Source organism: Heliconius melpomene, chromosome 8, assembly GCF_056956725.1.
Source record: "Heliconius melpomene rosina isolate 202511_hmr_F chromosome 8, ASM5695672v1, whole genome shotgun sequence".
Classification (NCBI taxonomy): domain Eukaryota; kingdom Metazoa; phylum Arthropoda; class Insecta; order Lepidoptera; family Nymphalidae; genus Heliconius; species Heliconius melpomene.
Window position 1 is genome coordinate 3,270,498 of NC_140396.1, and position 22,709 is coordinate 3,293,206.

Sequence of the window (22,709 nt, forward strand, 5' to 3'; positions counted from 1 at the left end):
TAAATAACCAGAACGCTGACTAATTTTGATATAAGTATTTGATCCATCTCTCTTCATTTACAGCAACCTATAAGAAAATCTAAATAAAACAGCACATAAGAAATTATTATAACAACTTTATTGTATACTTTTATTAACAATACAAAACTGCTACATTGGAATTATTCAACTAGGTAACTAATCAATTTTTATGAAATAAACGGGTTATTCTTAATTCATATTTACTTTAGTACTATGTCATTCAATTAAGGTTTGTTATATAATATTCATATTACGCTTGGGAATCGAACCCACAACTATCATGTTTGTATTCTAAAACTGTCGTATTGCACCAAGGTGGCCTCAAAATTAGGTGAAAACGAAACAGTTAATTGTGTTGAAATTCAAAGTTCCATTTTGCTGATTGGAATTGAAGACCATCCATCGTCCACATATACAATTGGGACTGTGCCACGAGAGTGTATTTATCAACATAACATTTTTTATCTATTAGTAATTAAATATAATTATTTTATTTATTTCAGAGTGTATTTACATTTTATTAGTTCCTATGAAAAATCAAATATTTCTTGCTTCGTTGCCTATTCAGATTTTCTATTATAACATTAAATTATAAAATAATAAAAAAGTTTAATCAATATTGAAATAGAATAACCCCAAATTAACAAGTGAATTCTGAACACATTCTTATAGTTAGCTTAGATTTAGGTATAGCTATCGTTACTAAAATACTATACACACTATATACAAATATATTATGTTTATATTAATTATATAAACTTATAAGGCACGTTTAATATACCTTGGATTTTAATTGAAAATGCCTTTTTGTTTATATTATAATATTTTAGTTCGATGTTCATATAAATTATACACAATTATTTTGTAAGGTACGTTTATGAATATTATTGAAATTTGAGTTTTATTTTAAAATGTTTTTTTTGCTTTTAAAATGATTTTAAGGCACCATATACAAAAGTTTAGTCTTTTTATTATTGTTATTATGCAATGCATATATGCTTTAACATATCTGAGGGGATTGAAACACTAAGCTTATTACAAAATGTAGGTATATCTCATTTGAAAGAGGCACCTTAGAATATTTTTAGTTTCACGCGTATACTGCATATAAAACGGCAATCAGGGGATCTAGGTCAGGGTTGAGCCACCCAAGCACCGTCCAATCTTCGAAACTTTGCGAAACTTAACGCCGTGCTTTCTCTTGTAGTCAAAGCGAGAAAATGAAATTATGAATTAATTTCACCGGCTCTAATGATTGAATCAATAATCATTAATTATAAAATTGTACCAAAAACTATAAAATATATATATGAATAATTGTAAAAGCTAATTATTACAAGGCTGTGTAATATGCGAATAAATTATCTTTGTCATGTATGTTATATTATTTTGTTCATTAAACGGCCATTTCGTTGTAGGGGCGGCCATTTTGCGTGTTCCCGTTGCGTTCTGGAATCCCGTTGACGCCATTTTGGTGTCCACGGGAGCTTAACTGTCAAAGATCTGGAAATTATTGTAGTAAAATTAAACATATGAATAATTTCAATATAGTAAAAATAAAAAAGAATTTCAATAGTATAGAATGCGTAACAATTTTAACAGAAATACAGTTGAGATATTTTTCATTATAAATATTATTTTGTTGTGGATTTGGCTTGCTCAGTGATCGGATAACGGGGTCCTTCCCATACGAAACCTACCAAACTCAATAAACTAAAATACTATACACTCAAACATGTTTTCTGAGTAGAAATCGAACCTACGACTAATAATATAATACATACTCATAGTTTCCTGTTGCAGCTCTAATTTGTACGCGGGGTTGTCGTAAGGCGGCAGAGATGACTCGCGGGGCGCTGTCGGTACCGCTGTAAACGAACGACGATAAATAAAAAACTAGTTAAGTGCGATAAATACTTTACAATTAAGTTGAGATGGAGTGTCTCTAAATTATAACTTTGCTTTTTATATAGCTTTGTCCCCCACTAGTATAGCAGCAAATAATACTTACTGGTGATGGCCACGGAACGCGGGCGGTGGCGGCGCAGCACCACGAGTAGCAGCAGCACGGCGGCCACCGCGGCAAGCGCCGCCACCGCGCCCGTCGCCACCAGCGCGGAATAGTAGTCCCCACCACCACCTTTCCGCACGGACCCCACAGAGGCGGCCTCTATCGTGTCTGGAAGTGTAAATCATTTGTGTTAATAAAATATGGAGGCAAGAATGTGGGCAAGCCTACGATAGTAATTGCAAGAAAAAAAAATTACTTAAAATAAGTACAAATTTCCATTTAAAATGAGTTATATATATATATATATATATATATATATATATCACTAACTGTCAATAGGCTCTTCGGAATCCGATGATTTTGTATGTATATCCAACACGTTACTAGTCTTCACTTTGCCGTTAGTAAGGAACAGTTCCAACCACACGCGACATCTGAAATAAAACATGAAGAATACGTAAATATATTTGTTTTGGATTTACAAAATGAAATGAGAAGGAACATTAGTAGGATTCAAGCTGAAGGAAAACAGCATTAGCTTCTAGTCAATCGTTTTTTTATCCCAAATAGTCATACACCAAGTTTTTTGTCCCTAACTCTTAGAAAAAGTGAGTTGTGGGATAACCCTTAACATAAAAGCTTACACGCACTCAGAATTAGCCCCAATCCCGTCGATGTGTTATCCGTATTAGTACTACGACTTACTAGTATGAAAGTGTCGCTCCCAGGTCCAAGGAGGGTGTACTAAGAACCAATATAGTGCTTATTGACACCGTTGTTATTTAGAAATATACTTACTTAGAATCAGGTTCCAATCCTGTCAACGTAATGCTATTAGGTCCATCTCTCCCCGCCAGTTTAAAGGTGTCGGTTTCTGGTCCTCGACAGGAGTGCGCGGCGCGGTACACGCGCACCCAGCGCTCTGATGGGGACGGAGGACCTGACCAAGACAGCTGGACTGCTGTGGCGCCTACTGATGCTGCAGATATGGTGATTGAGAAGTTGTATGGATCTGAAATGTTGAGATTTTGTTATATTTAGTTGGTTTTTTAATACGATCCTGTGACTAAAAAATTGATGATATAATTATATTATTTAATAATTTGTAACCTTAACATTTAAACTAGAATATGAATTTAACTATCGCAATATTCTCTCAATTAAAATTTTATAACTCTATCATAATAGAAATGATATTGTAGAAATTGAAAGAAATAAAAAGTCCCTATATGAAGATATTTTAGCTTACATATAACCATTTATTAAATTAAATTAACTGATATAATAATTTAACTAATATAACTTACTACATATATCTATAACTAGAATACTACAGAAAACTAAATAAAACATTGGTAAGTTACCAAGATACGGCATTGTAGTAAACTCGACAGTAGCCGGGTCGTACAGCTCGGAGCGCGCGCGCGGCGGCGGTGCCAGCACCAGCGCGGCCTCGTAGCGCGCGTGCGGACGCAGCTCCGAGAGCAGCGCGCCGCCCCGGCTGTGGTGCAGCAGCTCTGTGGTGCTGTAGATGGGCGTGCCGACTGGACGGTATCTGTGGAGAATGGGGATTATATTATAATGTTTATTCCAGTTTACATTTAGCACGCAATGTCACGCAACTTTCAAGTTCGGTGGGAAGTAGGGAACGGAGTGTTTTAAAACTAGGTTCCTTAACCGTACCCTGATATTTGGGGGATACAGCGTGTAACTAAAATAAAATAAATAAATAACATTTTTGGTTTATAAAATATTTACACTGATTGATGTCATGAATATTACAATATGAATATACAAATAAGCTTAATATTTTCAATTAAAATTAAAGTTACATTAATGGAAAAGCAGAAATTTAACTTAATAGTTTTAAAACGTTTCGGGACAAATATAATAATTAAGACGTTCGACGCTGTGCTCTAGATATCTGTATCAATAGGTTTTAATTTTCACTTTCGTTTAATTTTTTGCTTTTAATATTACCTTATGAAAAATAGATATAGAAATTGTAAAAAAATAATGACTGGTTCACTGACCTGACTTGTACACTATCGATGTATTGCAGTTCATCCTCAGTGAAGTGTCTCCAGCTCAAGTACGCGGTGGTGTCATTGACCTCCACAACTGTTAGCTTACTATCGATTTTCTTGCGCTTTTCTTCTGGTGGTAGGACCTAAATAGTAATATTAAAAGAGAATTAAAAAATATATATTATTAGCTTCATATTTTTCCTGAATATAATAATGTGGACAGAGTAGATAATTCACATATCTGAGTGAGGATCGAGCCCACAACCGATTTACCGTTTACAGTCAAACATTTTTACAAACATATTACATATAAAACATATCAAATTCCGAAATATTATACATTTCAACTTTTTTTCATTTATTTAAAAAAAACATAAAAAATCACAAAAAAATACTTACAGTAGGCATGTCCTGTGTTCTTAAAGTGTATATCTCACTTTCAGGTTCAACAGGTAAGTTGTGTAAGTACAGCTTGCCTCGTATCTTGTAAGTCGTGGAAGGCTTCAGTCCTGTCAGTCTAAATTCTAGACGAGGCGTCGTCAAAATCTCGTCCGCTGGCGCAAACACTTGAGAATACCATTGCGTTATGTCTTCATCCCTGAAAGTAATTAAAAAATATAAAATTATATAAACTTTAATATATTTTTTCAAAACTATACTCGTATAACATTTAAAACTTACGCAGTATCCGTATATCTCAAGTCCACACTGCCACGAAGACCAACTAGGACTGGTGGTAGACCAAATAACATTTTAATACTCGTAGGCGAATCCGCTTGAAGTGAAAGCACTTGTAACTTCTTATTATCATCATGTCCACCATAATTGGGGATAGGCAGACCTGGAGGAAGACCAGGGATAGGGTCCAGAGGGTTCATTGGACGGTGGATGTTGTTTTGTTCGTAATCAGTATCTTCAGGGTAACGGTCGTTTGTAGGAACCGTTGGGAGGAATGGCGGCTGCGTTTGTGGCGGTATGTTTGGTATACCTGGTGGCATATGACCTGCAATTTTTGTTATTACATATTAATATATATTATATAAATTATATTTATTACATACAAATAAACGAAAAGTTACATAGACAAATCACATCAAGAAGAAAAGGTTGCTAGCCAAAAAAATCTAGAATCACTAATATTCTGATTAAAAAATTCAGGTTTAAAAGCTGGGTGTCTATACTCGTACATATGTATATCGATTGTTTAATATTAAAAGTAAATAAGACAAACCTTTTGAAAAATGGAAAGTTTTACAATATTGTCGCTATACAATGTAATTAGTGGTAAATTTGGTTTTTTTATTGTTTAAGCAAGCGACATATATGTAAGATGCCTATATTATTATTTTTCCTTTTAGTGTTGGATTAATATCTATATCGTGCATTTACTTTGTTATATTTATTAAAACAATGAAACAAAGAGAAAAATGTAAAACAATGGATATATAGTTCATAGTAGAATAATTTAAATAGTTAATTAATTAAATAGAAAAAGCGGTGTGCAATGGTTGTTGCGGTTAGTTCATTACTGTTATGAGCGTAGTCGGTCACCAAAGAAAGTCGATGTCTGTCGGAAGTATTAAGGCCATAAAAGATTTTAGGCAAGGTCACTGACCTGCCGTTATCGTACCGCGGCTTTTATCCGCCGATCGTCCAAGATTTTTATTTGTATCCGATTCTAATTCCATTTGGTTGAGGAGGTGTTCCAGATCGAGGGAAGAGTACGTTCTCGTGGGAATTTTTGGGATGGTCAAGGGTGAGTAAATCAATTTTTCGTCATTTCCGATTTGGGGTACAGCTTTTAATAAAACGGTTTCATAGGGATTAGGTTCTTTAACTAGAAGTTGCGTATGAGGATTTTTGGCCCAAACTGTCTTTAAGTCTGTCGGTTTGGCTTTCAAGTCTTTATTTTTTACTACTGCGATGTGCTTGGTAGGAATATTGTGAATAATTTGTTGGTGAAGATTTTTGTAAGTCAGAGAAGGTTTAGTCTTATTGAATTCAAATGCAGGTTCAAAGTAAGTTTGTGAAGATATGTCAGTTTTATCGACAAAAGGACTGAAATAATTTATATTATTATATTGAGGTAACGGCATTTTCTCAACAGATATATCACCTTTCATTTGTTTGACAAAAGCGTCATGAGAATTCAAAGCGGTCAGTTTGCTATCTTTACCATATTGGGACTGTCCAACGATGTCGTGTAATTTATCATCAGATACAATAATGTTAAATGGTTGAGGATTTTGTAAGCGTTTATCGTGATTAGGGATGTATGAATTCATATAAGTATTTAAGAACGAGTTTGAAGATGAAGATGCAGTTGAGTTTCTTGATACTCCAGTGTTCTCCTCCATACTGTTAACTACAAAAGGTGGTTCGGGATGAATAATTTTGTAAGGAGCGTCTATATCTTCTGGTGTGAACACAGTTATGTTATCACCCAGAAAATGCTTAGAAAATACATTTTCGTTTTTGGATGTATCATTCATAATTAAAGTTTTAAAATATTTTGGGAGACCAGTTTTAATAGGAGTAAAACGTCCGTAAAATTCTGTTATTTTTGTAGTAGTGGGAGGGGTGGCGAGGAAAGTGTTGATATTTGATGGGGCGGGAGTGATAGGTGTCACATAGTTCACAGTCTGAGATCGTGTCGGCGTATAAGTCTGATAAGTGGCGTTCATGTTCCCAGCTGCAAGCAATAATGTGTGATGATGATACATGCAATGAAACGCTGTTGATTGAAAATCATTTGTATACTTGCTGAATTCACTGCAAAAATAATAATAGCAGATTTTTTGCAAATAATTCATACCATAAAATGTAAAAAAAACTAAATATTATTTATTTACTAATATATAAAAATGTATTATTATGGGCTTGATAACTGGAGAGTATATTTATGCTAAAATATTAACTGTATTTGTAAGATACTATAAACAACATTGTAGTTGACTAAGAATGACGAATATACAGGTAAGATATCATATAATTATTTCATATAATTATAACTAGTTAAAACTTGAGATGAATTGAATAATTTATTTTTCGTATATAACTATATACAACTAGATATTAACGAAATGACAAATCAACTTAACCGAAAACATGCTAATTAGATGATGATGATGGTTGATGATTTCACTTACAATAACATTTTTTAGAGAAATATTTTAGACAAGATGATATAAAAAAATAATACGACAGGATTCGAACCCGCTTCTTCGTCCAAGCACCGTAGCCTCTAAGCCACACTTATTTTTAAGATTAGAACACATTTCCACTACCCCAAAGTGTAAATATCTTACCGTTGGGCACGCAGCCCCACACCTTACAGCAGTCGTCATCAGAGGCGTTGACGGGCGCGGGGCGTGCGGGGGGAGAACAGCGAAGGTGCTGCGGTGGCAGTGCCGGTAGCGGCGCGCACGCGTCCTGGCAGTCCAGCTCGCCATTCTCGCAGAAGCAGTGTTGCTCGCAACCAGTTAAGGAGATGGGCACTTCGCTCCAATTTGGTATGCTGTGGAAATACAATTGGTTAAATGCGAGTCGGACTGGCATACCGAGTGTATGGAGCACTATAGGGGAGCGCATTTACAGGTTTATTTGATCATCCACCAAGCTTAAGACCAAAAATACCAAAACAAACACTCACGCAACTCCTTTATAATGGCAGGTCCCGTCGCTCAAGCACCTCGCGGCGCGCGGGCAGCAGTTGGGCGGGGTGGCGGGAGGGCTGGGAGCCCACTGCACGCAGCCGCGTGACACCAGCTCGAGCCCCACGTGCGTAGGGCACTGGAGAGGGGCGCACTCGCGGGTGTCGGGGCCGGTGCACTCGCAGAGCTCCTTGCAGCCTATGTGGAATTCATCACCTAAAAAGGATGTTTTTGGTGATGAACTGATGATTATCAAAATCAAGATAAACCGGAAGACAAAATAGGATGTTTCATATTTAATGAGTATCCATGAAGACCATTAAACCTAATTCATTTATGTTTGTTGTTTGTTTTGTGTTTTAGTTAATAGATATCAATTATGTATGGTGTAATAAAGTATTAAAATAAATAAAATACTATTGGATACAGTATATATAATATTTAAACAATTTATAGATTATTTTTTGTGTTCTTTTCTAATAGTAATTGGATTTTACGGCACAAAGAGTTTTGTAGGTATATTTTTTGTTTCATGTATAATTTTTTTTTATTTATTTATATAATCAAAAAATATCATAACGTATCTTCCTTACCAATATTATAAAATTCTCCATCATGATAACACCCATTTTTTCCATTAGAACCTTCCTCGTCAGGCACTTCATTGCCAGCATCCGTTGCAGTTACAGTGAAATTAAACTTAGTTCCTGTTTCCTTTGTCTTTAAAACATAGTCTTTACCACCTTCCAAGTTGAGTATTAAATTGGAATATTTTAGTTCTATATCATGGAATGTATTTCCACCATCACTGCTCAACAGAAGGTGTATGGGATCTTCGCTATTGTTGGCATGCATTAAATTGACTTGGACGGTATTATTTTGTAACACCTTGATAGATCCTATTGGTTCTGCGAGTACGAGTGGTCTTTCTGGTAGTGAGATACCTTGTCTCTTTGGTACCTTAAACAATGCAATATTTTTTATATACACTTTTAATCTAAGTGAAATTTAATAAAAAAACATTTTAGGAGCCTGAAGTTTTCTTTCTATCATCTGTCAATCCGAGATTGCGAAAATATATTTCGAAAAATCGTAGCTTCAATCACTACTAAAATTTGTTAGTTACATTTTTTTTCCTCTTACTTTAGGAAGGCAAAATATTTAATAACTTACTTCAGTAGTGGATGAAGTTGAAGTGGCATTCTCTTGTTCTTCATGAGCGTCGTGCGACACGTCGCATATTTGCATCTCGCAACACTCGTCCGTAGGGTCTTGTACGTTGATGCAGACGTCTGATTGTGGTAGAGGTTTACATCTAAAAGTTTATTTCTTTTATTAATATATTTATATGTAAGACTTATTATTCTATAAGTTGTATAGATTTCATAATTTGAGCTAAACGCGTTTAAAAATAAGAACGATTTTATTTTAAGTTTAATTTGAATTTCAGATTTCATTAACTGATTGCTTTGTATCTATAGTTGATAGTTTGTTTGTAAATTTGCCCTAGATTTTAAATGCCAACAAAAATTATATATACCAATCGTTGTGGATTCAAATTCTAAAGAAAAAAATATATACTTCAAAGTCTCTACACGGGATAACTAATTACTCACTAAACTCTACCAATAGAAAAATAATGAAAAATAATGAATCATGATTCTCCAAGCATTATATCACTGATGATTCACCTCGGCCTGCAAGTGACGACGGAGTTCCGTTCACAAGAGCACGTCTGCTGGCACCCGATGTGCCAACTCTCGCCCACCGGATAAGAGTCGTTGCCGTATTTACATAGCTCCATTGGTGGTTTTGGTTCTAGAAACGTGTTAAATGTTAGAAATTCTGGGTAAAATTTAATTGCATATATGTATATTATACACATTAATTTAAATTCCGGTGAAAGAGAGCGAGCGGACTTAAGTACTCTTTTTAAAAAAAATAACTTTACATTTCCACCAACAAAAAGTGTATATTGTAATTACTTTGCCCCACTCTCTAGAACTTTTCAACTCTTTTTGCTCGATCGTTCCTTTCCGCCCGATTATTTATTTTTGGAAATACAAGTGTGCAGTTGACTCTTGAGACTTCCACGTAATCCTTCATGATTCGCTCGCTATGGAAACTAGGCTTAACACATAACTTCAATTGACATAATATATGTTAGGTGATGTATATATCTACCAATATTCAGTTAATTTTATTGAACGAGAGAAATGTTTTTAAATGAAATAATCTATATTATGTAGGTGTTTAAGACACTAAGTTCCTAGGGAACTGCCTACCCTGCTATGTGCAGGCTACAGCGTGAAAGTACAAAAAATATCTTAAAAAACATATTAATTAGCAGTCGGGAAAAAGACACACAAACATCAACAAACATTACTCAAACAAAACAACAATAAACAACAAGTTTTAACCCACCTCCATTGCTATTGACACAGGCGACGATAGAGCAGCAGTCGTCCACCGGCGACTCGAAGCACAAGGGGTCGTTGAGGCGTCTCCCGCGACGTATGAACGGGTGCTTGCATCTCGGCGAACACTCGAACACACCACTTGGTGTACATTCACATGTCTCTTCGCAGCCGCGGTCTATGTGCTCACCGATCTAAGTTTCAATTTATTCTTGTTTTAAAAACTAAGCAAAAATTGAGAACGTTTGTAAAATAAGCTTTTCATTATACTAATTTTACATGTATACATTTATTTAAATGAATAGACAAAATAAATTCCACAGTAATCATTTTCATGTAAAAATTATTAATAATTTTGCTAGACAAATTATATTTTTTTATTGAAACAGTCAATTATTTAATTTCATACAACAATTCAATTAGAATATAAGTATTTCTATCTTAATTTAATAAAATAGTTCAAGTCTCACCTTATATGTTACTCCACCTTCCTTACAGATCTCTATTTCTTCAGATTTATCAGAACTTAACATTGGATTAAACGGTTTTTGTAAATTTGAGTAAAACTTTTCAGGGATTTGCTTATTTCTGGAATCAATACCGTAATCCCTCGGTGATTCCTCTTCATCTTCATCTAAGTTGACATCACTAAGATCATCAATCGTCTTCTTAATGCCTTTTGTTTGATTATGCAATACATTTGCAAAGTTTTGTAGTTCATCTACATTTAAATTAAGCAGTCTTGGCTTAGGCTTGGCGGCTGCCTCAGTTACTTCATTGACTTCGGTTGTAATTTGTACTTCAGTTTTGTTTATATGACTTTCTTCAGCATTTGGTGTGGATCGTGTAGGACTTGGAGTAGTCGAAGTGATCTCTACATCAGGTACCATCGACGGTAAAGATGATGCTACGTCTTCATCTTCACTGGTTAATTTACCTATGAAACAAAAAAAATATTAAATATTAAATATTTATTTGAGGACTTTTTTCTACAATAATCATGTGGCATTAATATGGAAAATATTTACAAAATTACAGCAAATGCTCTTATTATAATATTCTTTTCATAGTGATTTGCAATGATAGAAAATTATAGGTATTAAAAAGCTTCAGACAAAAGTTGGTCACTCGTACACTCCGTTACTGACTATCCATATAATCTACTGAAGCACCATTAGACTTGCCAATGCTTAAAATTGTTTATTGAGGAAATATTTTGATATTATTTAATTTTATTTTTCTAGCACCACGTTGTTAAGACGCCGAATTCTTGAGCCATTGCGGGTTCAATATTTCAATTTTTACACAATTTACTTTAACAAAAAAACTAAAGCAATGACGTTGGGTCATTTTTTCTTGTTCTTATTTTAATTGTGTTTATATGCGCATTTAAATATGATCCAAAAAGCTATGTAAACGAATTTTCTTCGTAAAAAGAGCTATTTACTGTAAATAACAGATATACTAGAGGTTCAATAAGTCAAGATTAGTCTACATTGTAGAAATTTAATTATTACATCTTTAAATAATGTTAAACTTAAAATAGACCTAAAGTTTTAAAGACTTCAAGATTAAATATAAATAGATATGTAATCCAAATATTATTATTTAGTATTAATTTGTGCAAACAATCTAAAATTGAATTGTATACAACATATCTACATATATTATATTAAAAAGTCGTTAAATTACATGTACCAATAAATCCTACGTACATCCTGCATCCTCTCTATAAATAATAAAATATATACGTTAATTTTACAACTTCAGTTACGACGACCTCAATCTTCACGGCCATCAAACTAGGTTAGATTAAGGACACCAAAAGCTCTGGGCTCTAAAACCGGTTAAGCTGTAGTATCGCGTTATATTTCTACATAGGTAATATAGTAAACTTTGAAATAAATAAATAAAATTAATATAAATAAATTAAATTAAATTAAATTAATTTTCTTCTTTTATTGTAACAATCAAAATTTTAATAATATGCTTATTGTTTTGGAGTAATAAGATTTTTTCATTCAATTCTTTGTATTTTATTATATGGAGGTCCTACTGATATTTACATACCTATTATCTTATTCACATTTAATTTATTTAGAAATGTTGCAATTACACATTTCACCGTTGCAACTGGTCATATTAAAGAACAACCCTAATTGGAATTTGAACCTACAACCTATAGTAATTGATAGAAAACAAACTTAAGTACGATTACGACCTTAATCTTAGTATCTCAGGAACTAGGTCAGGCAAAGGACGCTAACGTTGCAAGAACCGGCTGATCAATGTTTACATTGTAAAGCTCCCATTCACTGTGTCGTATCTTAATATCGAAATACTATAGTGACTAATATACTAAGATGCTGCAAAGTAAAAGAAACGCGATTTCGTTACTTAAGAACTTTAATTTTAAGAAGAACACATAAAGTAAAGAAAATATGATTTTTTTTTTCAAATTCGTTACTAATTTGTTAATATATCGTGCATAAGACGAAATTGATAAAAATATGTTATATGGAAATCAATAAAAAGCCATCTTACTTAATTTTTCTAATATTCTTGTTACATTCACAAATTATAGATATATTTACAAAATAATATTTAATTAATGTTCTTATATAAGTATTTGTTTTTAATTATATTTGTAGTTACGACAAAGCAGTCCGACGCTTATGGTTTCGATTCCCTCGAGCTCGAGGGAATAAATTATTATTTATTAATATATTTATTTCTCCACTACCAAGGCAAAGAGCAAAAAAAACCTCGAATATTCGGCGGAAAGTGGGAACGGAGTGTTTTAACATTAGGTTTCCTCTGCCTACCTGTATCCGGGATACAAAGTAAATAAAAAAAAACCGACAAACCAATTGCAATTTCACTCAATTCTCCATTATACAAAACGCTTATGGTCTCACAATGCAACTACCTATATTACGTTCGTAATTCACTGTTACATAAATGCCTTGAGCATCCGGCTGTTTCACACTGGCTTAACAAAGAATGGTTACTGAGAAAAAGAATAAATCACTTAAATTTATAACGAAACTTGTATTTTCAAAGTTGATTTATTAAACGTCGGTAAAGAAAACCCAGTGTTAAGACACTCCGTTCCTCACTTTCCGTTTAAATTTCGAGACATCGTTGGTTGAGACATTATTTATCAATTTCAAAGGTTTCATCAAACCAACAAAAGTCGTATTACAACCAGAACGAACCTGCATTTTTGTAGGAAGGTATAATCAAATATAGTAGTTTTTATATGATACCAATATAATAATTAATGAAAATGGTCTTATTAATAAAAATGTTAAAAAAACGTATTTAATTTAAAAACAGAAAACCGAAACTTTATAAAATTTCACGCTTCACGCTATATCCCGCACACAGCAGGGTTACCAGGCAGACTTTAGAGGCATTGCGTATTGAGTGGCCATATTTCTTTTAACTGTGCATTCACCTATAAACCGCTCACAAGGAAGTCCGCTTGGAACTTCATGCAACAGGTGTACGTGTACATCGCATCCTTATTAATACTAGATTTATTACTCATATATAAATAAATTATTCATGTTTTTATTACACTTCATTCATTATGACAAACCGGATGGACTAAAGCTACCCGTCCTATGAAAATTTATATGTATTTTTAATGGTAATATATGTCTATAGAAGGTTATCTACGCAATTTATATTTTTTTAGGTTATTTATTTTTTCTATTCTGTTATTTATTATTTGTATATCACTTATTTATTGATATAATTCAATAATTTTTCGCGTTATATTCCATTAACTTCAAGCTTTGGGCGATTAAAATATTTAAACAATATATTATTACAAGGTTTGTTGGTTCAGCAAGGCAATACTACAATGTTAAAAAACAAAGCACATATCTTAGTACATTTTACATATAAATACAGATTTTATCCAAAAGGGTAGGCAGAGGGAACCTACTGTTAAGTGCCGAATTCTGGAGGCATTGCGTGTTGAATGGCAAAACTCAACGCAGCGTTTTGCCTCGACACCAGAGCGAAGAAATGGAAACATAAACGCAAATAAATATTTCACTTCCTCGAGTGGGAATCGAACTCACAACCGTCGCGTTACAGTCACACCCTTGTGCCGCTGCACAGGTACGAACTTAATTATTTAAACAATTTAATTGATTTCATCTATAATAAACTGTTTGTTAACCGGTCATGTCGACGTTATGGTACACTTTCACTTCGTCTCCATCTTAATTTATACGGCCAATCGCATGGACACCGTTAAATAGAACAAGGCCGTTACACAATGGTGTTTGGATCATCAATGTATACCGATTGTATCAATATGGAATAAATTATAGTGCGTCTTATATTTATTTTCGTGGAACGAAATAAGTTTATCTTTTGTCTGTGCGGCTTGAAAGCACAGATAGTGAAAGAAAAAAGATATAAAAAGGAAAATAATATCTAGATAAAAAAATCAATTGGTTATTCTTTTTTTGCGTAACGAAAAAATTTAAAAAGTGGTATTGGTGTTTAATTTACTGTGTTTTATTTTATGACATTTTTGAATAAAAACAATATTTTTTTAATCATTATTACCGCGTATACCCGATTATATTTCTTTACATGCCTAACGTAGAATCAATTTCTCTGTTCTCCTGAAGTAAGTGCCCATTTCGAAATATCTACTTTGAAAACCATAACAGGTTGCTGTATTAAAAGTTAATATTATTAACTTAATAATACTTAAAAATTTAAACTGTTTCCAAAGTAGTGCTTCTATTATTCTTCGCCATCTGTGGAGCATTAGTCGTTACGCACGACATCCTTCCATTATGTCAATGCCTGTGTTACGTATTGCTTCACTTAATTATTCTACAGTGCATGTCTATCCATATCTATATCAATAAATGTGCAAAATCTTCTAACGTAACTAAAAAATAATAAAATAATAATAAACTTTAAATATATCTATTATTTATTGGCGTCGTGATTAGTCCTCAATTGACATCTTCCGAACGCCGTAGTTAAAGAACAAAATGTTCTCTAATGTAATAGTAATAAACAAGAATAAATAATTAAAGTGTATCTATAAGTAACACTGACATTGTGGTTGCATTTAATTGTAAAGATGTTAAAAATTTTATTACTTCAGTCTAAAGTCCACAATATGAAAAAAAAATGCAAAATATCTGTCTTGCATATTATTATCATGAAAACACTACAGGAAACATATAATTCTATTTTTATATTTATTAAATGTAGTAATTATTAGTATGCATGTATACATAATTATACCTGTATTTATTTCTTATCAAGCTAGGTACATCTTTTTATTATTTTTTTTATTTTTGTATCAATCTCGCAAAGGCAAGTTACAATCTCCAAAAAAGTATAAAATTCACTATTAAAATATAAACTTTTATCATATTGATACACTTTCCCGCCATTAAAGTTGTCAACATTTTCACTAGACAAAGATAAAATATTATACAGCTAAAATTTTATTTGCTTATATTTAAATATTTTGTTATTGTAAATTTAATATTTTAATTATAGTATATTTAACCTTAATATGAAAAATTTTCTAATGTTGGTCGTACATTTACATTATATACTATGAATAAATATTTATTATCTTAATTATCTGTGCCTTTATTAAATCTGTATTATTACTATAAAAACTTAAATCTTTTTATCAAGAGCAGGTAGATTTTTACTGATTGTACCGTGTTATAGTTACGGCAGATTGTAGCAGCAAAAAAGAAACTAATAAAGCTTTACAAAAAACACCGGAATGTGTTGACTGTTGGTCCTCCAAACGCGGTGAACTCACGACTCCACGAAGGTTCCGCCATATTTAATTTTTTATTTCTTTTCCTTCGAGACTTGCTTGAGACGTTATCAATAGTATGGATTTGTTATAAAAATATATTAAAATACTTTAATAAATTGGTATTATCTATTGTTAAAAAAAATATTAGTTTATTATTTCTTGAAATAAATGAAGAGAGGTTCTATAATTCATTTTACAAAAACTTAGAAGGTTAGATATTTAAAAATAGAGTAAGTTTTTTTTAGTCTGTTTTATATTTATTAGAGATTATTAATTAATAATAATATTTTATTAAATCGTATTAAAATAATAACGTATTACGTAACATTAAGATATATCCATACTCCAGTGCCTACATTTGTGAATCACTAGTCGATGTTGAGATAACCTCTATGTCTGTCTTTAGAAAAATATAATACGTTAGTTATAAACAGGTTTTTGTTATTTCCAATAAACGCTATATAACACGCTTATATTATGACACATTAACTATTTAAATGGCTATAATTATATATATTTATTTAAAGCAAGGTTTTGAATTCTTGAATTTGTATGACAAATAAAAATAAAAAAAAAATAAAAAAAATTTAGTTTTTGATATTTAAATTTTAATTATTTTTTCAGTTTCACATTGTATCCTCTAAATACTAGTGTAGACAGGGAAACTAGTGTTAATTTTCAAGGCATTGCTTGTTGAGTGGCTTAACCAAACGCCGTGCAAGTGGAAATCGAACCTATAACAATCGCGTTCCGGCCTCGCTTGTGCTCCTATGGTCTCTTTAATTTTAATCTCACCATATTTTTTAACCACATACCAAAAACTTGTTTCCACGGTTCGAGATCATGGCGCGAAACAGTTATGGTAATAGCTAAAAAATAATTGGTTTAAGCCTTTATTACTTTCATTTGAAAAGAATTAGGTATATTTAATATTTAAATATAAAAGTGGGTGGTCTACATTTTAAGATGCGTTTATTGTAAACACAAGTGTGTTTAAATATATTTATTTTATAATTATGAATATTTAGCTCCGTTTTGCTATGAGGTGTGAGTTTTAACTGTAAGACAGTTATAAGTTATGCCGTCTTCGTATCTGCTACCATATTAATGAAGTAATTATTATATACGGTTCAAAGATTTTATTTACAACTTAATTTAATTTTAAACAGCTTGAAATAGTATGAATAATAAAATAATACTTACTCTAGGTTAAGGTACATAAATTAACATAAGCATAATTGGAGCAGCATATTATATGCAAATTTATTGAATTATTAGTATTTTTTTTAAATATATTATCTTAATTATGGCTAAGAGGCGATGGCACAAAGGTACAAGCATGCAACTGTAAAGCGACGATTGTGGGTTCGATGCTCGCTCGAGAGAATGAAATATATTTTTTTATGTATTTCAATAATATTTCATTTTCCTCGATCTGTATCTGTGTTACCAGGTACAGGTTGGCGTTGAGTCTCACCATTCATCACGCAATGTTTTAACACTTGGGTTCCCTCTGCCTACTCTGGTATGTGTGGGATACAGGGTGGTAACCAGTATAGTTAAGTTGGATTCCACGATCGAGCATATTGTACAATTAATCGAATTATTCCGCACTAAATACGCCACTTACATCGAAAAAAAAGAGCATATTTAAAGACAATGTAATTTTAAGAACATGGGGATCGGAGAGTTACTACTAGGTTCCCTCTGCCTGTATGAAGATGATTTTTTTTTAATTTATTTGTACTTACTAAGTTCTGTATCGCAGTCGGTATACTCGTGGTTGCAGTCGACCGTGTACGCGACCGCAGCACCCACGACCGCGCAGAGCAGCGCCAACGCGCACGCGCCCCTCGCCATCACCTCGCCATCTGTTCCAAGTAACCATAATTGGTACCATTAAAAATATTATTAATTATTTATTTATTATACATGCAACTTAATTGGTTTTACTGACCCACTTATTATTTTAATTATTTGTTTATATTTATTAATTCATTTATCTCATTATATAGATATAGTATAGGTACTTATGATAAATTAAAAATATATATATAATTCGTTTTACACAGTATTCTACATAAACCAGGTGTAGGCAAAGGGGAACCTAGTGACAATACACTCCGGTACCTACTTTCCTCCGAATTTTGCGTTTTGTTTCACACTTATTACCAAAGCGAATGATCTAAAATATTAATAAATAATAATTAATTTTTCCCAGTAATCGGTTTACAAACCTACTACTGTAATGATTTTATATAAATAGTTTTTATATTTACGATAATTTCTTATAGAAAAATGTAAATCAACCTCTTTGTTTAATAAAAAGATATATTTGAAAATTTATACATAGGACTAGCGCGACCCTTGATGTGTTGAAAATTCTGATGCGCATTATTAGATTTGGAGCTGAAGAGGAAAGTGGTCCTCTAGAATAAAATATTGTATTATAATTTAATATATACATTGTACAAGCCTAATGGTATCTAGCCCTGGAAGAAGTATAAGTTCTGTAAAAGTCCTGAGATATAAATTGTAGAAGCCTAATGTTATTTAGCCCTGGAAGAAATATAAGTTCTGTAAAAGCCTCGAGGTGTTTGATTTCTTTACACTACCGACACTTTTACAGTCACAGTTTCCCAAGTAATTTTATTAACAAGTTACACATAAATAATATTTCATTGAACTATTATTATAAAATATGATTCATTAGAAAAAGAGGTTTTTAAACTTTCATATTTTAAAAATTACACTTTTTAAGTAATAGTTTACTATTACTTAATAAACTGTTACTAATATATTCCGTATATTTAATGTGAGAATAGAGAAAAAAAGAGAAAAGCCTCTCATACCTCATATATAAGGCTCAATATGGTTAAAGAAACTCCAGCGCACCTGTTACGGAAATGTATGAGATTCCATACAATATTGAAGTTTAACATTGTTGGACCAAAATTATTTCTGCTTGAAAGTACCGTTTGATCGTAAATCTTATGTCGATAAGTTTTGTAGGAGCCGAGAAGATATATTACTTATTTAATAATACAATGAGATTTTCTGTTTATGGCGGTATAATAAATAAACTTTAGTTAATTTTAATTAATGAAGCCAGTCGTGGCCCTACAGGCTGTGGATTCGATTCCCATTCAAGAAATAATGAAATATTTTCTCGTAATACGTAACGAGACGAGGCAAAACGTGCTGCTAAATTCTGCTACTTAATATGTAATGCCTGTAGAATTCGGCGGGAAGTGGGGAGCGGAAATGTCTGGGAGGAATGTCTTAACACTAGGTTCCCTTTACCTACTCTGCTGTCTGAAGATACAAAAAAACTTTGATTAAAGAAATATATGAGCACACATATTCTACCGTCTAGTTTATTTCAAATGTGAAAATAGAGAAATAGTGTAAAATTGGTCTTCTTGATAGGAAATTCTTTCAAAATGTCAAAACGTCTGTCATAATGGCGACCATATTGTTACCGGAAATAGATGAAGCCTTATTAAGAATACTAGCGGACCCGGACGCGGCTACGCCTGCTTGAAATATAAGAATATAATTTCTATAGAAATATAATTTCAATCTATATGAAATGCTAAAAGTGACTATTATATTTATTTTCATAAGGATGAATATCAAAATGACGGGGTAACGAACGCGGTCGCGTAGCGACGACGGTTGTTATTAACATGGCAGAATAAATTGCATGTCAAATTAGAAAGTATTTTAATTTATTAGTATATATGTGTAATGTAATATTATATAGCCTATAGCACTTCTGAAGAATGCAGCTTTCATACAAAACAAAAACAAAGTAAATCGATCCAGTAGTTCCAAAGATCTTAGCGTTCAAACAAACAAACAAACAAACTCTTCCGCTTTATTATATTAGTATAGATATATCATATTCGATACAGTTAGTTATTCTCGTCGACTTGATGTGCCTAAAACAAGCATAAGCTAGGCCTTGCCCTTATAAATAAATATTTGTTATAGATAATAAAAAAGCTATAGAAAAAGGTCAAATTAAAAATATAGCTCATTTACTTTTTAAAAAAATAATATATATTGATAAAGAAATTAATGACAAATTTATACATATCTATTTTTCCTACAAACAAATTGCATTATTATAAATGGACTATATTTTATACTTAATATATGAATCACAAACAAACACACGTACTTACATATACTATGTAGGGTAAGGAGGCAACACAATACAAATTTCGTAACAGTAAGCATTGTTTGCGTATGAGTTTCAATGTATTACGAATTGCTTTCTTTAAAGTCCGCCTATAGAAACTAATATGACACGAAGAAATCGAGTTCTTGTAATTTTTAACCTCTTTGTATAGGTAGTGGGAAAGTGACAGTATTCTCCATATTTTTATGAATGTAATATACGCTTTTGATTTAAAGTGATTAGACACAAAAATAATTATATGGACTAGTCATGGGTTCGATTCCCACGAAATATTTAATATTTTCGTTTTCCTCGTTGTGGTAACGAAAACAAACGCGGCCCCTACAATTCTGTAGAAAATAGGGAACGGAAGTGTCTTAATGGAAACAAAGTGTCTTAACACTAGGCTCCCAGGTTACCTGCCTTTTTTCCTATATGCGGGATAAAAGTAGCATCTCCTTTCAACCTACATAAGCTTACAAGTTCAGTCTTCAAATGGGAATCAAACCTACACTTAAATATATTTAAATATATAGTTGTATTATGGTAATATTTATTACAAATAACAAATATTCTTTTAGAAAAAAGTATCATTGTCTTGGACCTATTCAATTACGAAGCTTAATATGTAATGTTAAACGATCGATCACCCAATTTCTACGTAACAATGGTTTCGTAATCACGTCCATTGTTTGCATCTATAAGAAAGCGTAGTGTTATATTATAATAAGTTATCGCTTTCGTAGAAGGTCACTGATGACATCAATTGAATGTAGTGAAATCGAATTTGTTTAAATGCTTCACGCTGTATCCCGCAAACAGCAGGATAGGTAGAAGGAACCTAGTGTACCTAGGGGAGCCTGATTACTCTGGAGGCATTGCTTGTAGAGTGGTGGAAGTCAACACCGCGCTTTGTCCGATGAGCAAGGAGAAGAAAATATGAAATACTAGCGGCCCGCTCGCGGTTTCACCCGCGTGAACTATGTTATTATTAATTTCTGTCTCCATGACTACGTCCTAGTGACGTCTATGCAAAATTTGAGACTCCTAGCATTTAGTAACGAATGACAAAGACAAATGTCATTAGTAACGAAGTTTCATACAAACTTTCAACCCCAAAAACAACCCCTTAGAAGTCGAATATTACAAATTCCCGTCTTAGCGAGCACCTACGTCTTATAAATAACTCCTATGCAAAATTTCAGATTCCTAGCACATGTAGTTTCTGAGATTTCGTGATGAGTGAGTGACCTTTCGATTTTATATATATAGATTAAGATTTTCCTCTAGTTGGAATCGAACCCACAATCTATCAGCTCGCCTCGTTCGTGGATTGGCCTCGTTAAGGATTGTGACATAAATGACATTTGTTTTAGGTCAAAGCTGTTTTAAATTAACCAAAATTAGGATTAGCTTAGAACAATTTGTTATAAACAGTTCAACAAAACCTTAAAAAAATATAACATGTGAAAAATTATAATGAAGTACGAAAGTTAATAGTTTAATTTCTACTTATAAGAAGTCTAAACTAATGAAATATTTTCTTTTCTCAAGTCTTAGACATACACTGGTTTGGCGACCTTGTCTTCACCTCGGCAGTGGGTCATGTCTCTAAATAGAAAGAAAGTAGCGAACAGAGTGAGTTGTCATCGTCTCTATATCATCATAAGATTTAATAACGTTGTGAAATATATTTAAGAAATTTCTATGATAAATAATGATTTTTTGCCCACTGTTTTTTTTAAATCTTATATTCAATTATAAATTAAGCCATATATTCTGTGTTTATTTAAAAAGATGAATCGTGATTCATTAATGTTCATATACCAATTATTATTAAACACCCACATTTAAAACATATATGAAAAGAATTTCTAAGAAATTGCTAAGAGAAAGTAATTGTTAAAATTAACATAAGAATGATTTCAAATGTACTTATTTAGAAAACGACATGTTTTAAGAAATCTATACTTTTTAAACTTTTAACGTAAATATTAATTAAAATATGAAGATAAAAATAAAAGCTGTTATTTTTGAACGTACAAGTATATATGTATACCTTATACATATCCTGGCTCGACTTTTTCTCCGAAATAAAAAAAAAACTAGGTCTATTTTTGAGCTGGAAAAAAAATTTATTCATTTAAATAATATATTATTATTGCTTCGCTATTTTCGTTAGTAGGTAAGAAAGACCTATATATGTAGTAAGAATTTAAATAAAATTTAAAATAAAAGTATAGATCCATATGTTACTTCTATATATTAATAGTGCTAGCAAGTTGCTAGAAAGTTACATTTATATATATGAAGAAATCACAATTTCTAATAACAGTTCACATATATATGAGAAAAAGGAAATAAGTTTCCAATCATATATATAAAGAATAAGAAAACAAAATAGTACATGAAATAGTAATATGTAATTTAAAGAATTTAAAGAATATGTTTTTAATTGATTGTACTATATATATCATACGTTTAAGTAGAGTTTTTTTGAAGTTAAATATAATAATCATTTTATATATTTGCGCCCCTTAAGTCCAAATAAAATAATTATAAAATAA

At 32.1% G+C, this 22,709-nt stretch overlaps 1 protein-coding gene across 2 annotated transcripts in view; it reads right to left on the minus strand.

Annotated features, from left to right (window-relative positions):
• Positions 1–96: 96 nt before the first annotated feature.
• sas (stranded at second transmembrane protein) overlaps positions 97–22,709 on the minus strand; it is a 32,396-nt gene continuing 9,783 nt past the window's right edge. Inside the window, exons 2-19 of one of the 2 annotated variants that reach the window (XM_085189025.1) lie at positions 17,708–17,827; positions 10,600–11,066; positions 10,137–10,323; positions 9,404–9,530; positions 8,886–9,027; positions 8,306–8,672; positions 7,712–7,928; positions 7,368–7,576; positions 5,675–6,751; positions 4,741–5,062; positions 4,459–4,657; positions 4,066–4,202; positions 3,397–3,587; positions 2,831–3,044; positions 2,363–2,466; positions 2,033–2,200; positions 1,806–1,889; positions 97–1,524 (exon numbers count right to left, since the gene is read on the minus strand). In XM_085189025.1, the coding sequence (XP_085045151.1) occupies positions 1,517–1,524; positions 1,806–1,889; positions 2,033–2,200; positions 2,363–2,466; positions 2,831–3,044; positions 3,397–3,587; positions 4,066–4,202; positions 4,459–4,657; positions 4,741–5,062; positions 5,675–6,751; positions 7,368–7,576; positions 7,712–7,928; positions 8,306–8,672; positions 8,886–9,027; positions 9,404–9,530; positions 10,137–10,323; positions 10,600–11,066; positions 17,708–17,816 (4,329 nt within the window). In that variant the 5' untranslated portion in view covers positions 17,817–17,827 and the 3' untranslated portion in view covers positions 97–1,516. The remainder of the gene's footprint in view (positions 1,525–1,805; positions 1,890–2,032; positions 2,201–2,362; positions 2,467–2,830; positions 3,045–3,396; positions 3,588–4,065; positions 4,203–4,458; positions 4,658–4,740; positions 5,063–5,674; positions 6,752–7,367; positions 7,577–7,711; positions 7,929–8,305; positions 8,673–8,885; positions 9,028–9,403; positions 9,531–10,136; positions 10,324–10,599; positions 11,067–17,707; positions 17,828–22,709) is intronic. The other variant, XM_085189026.1, reaches the window with a different exon arrangement.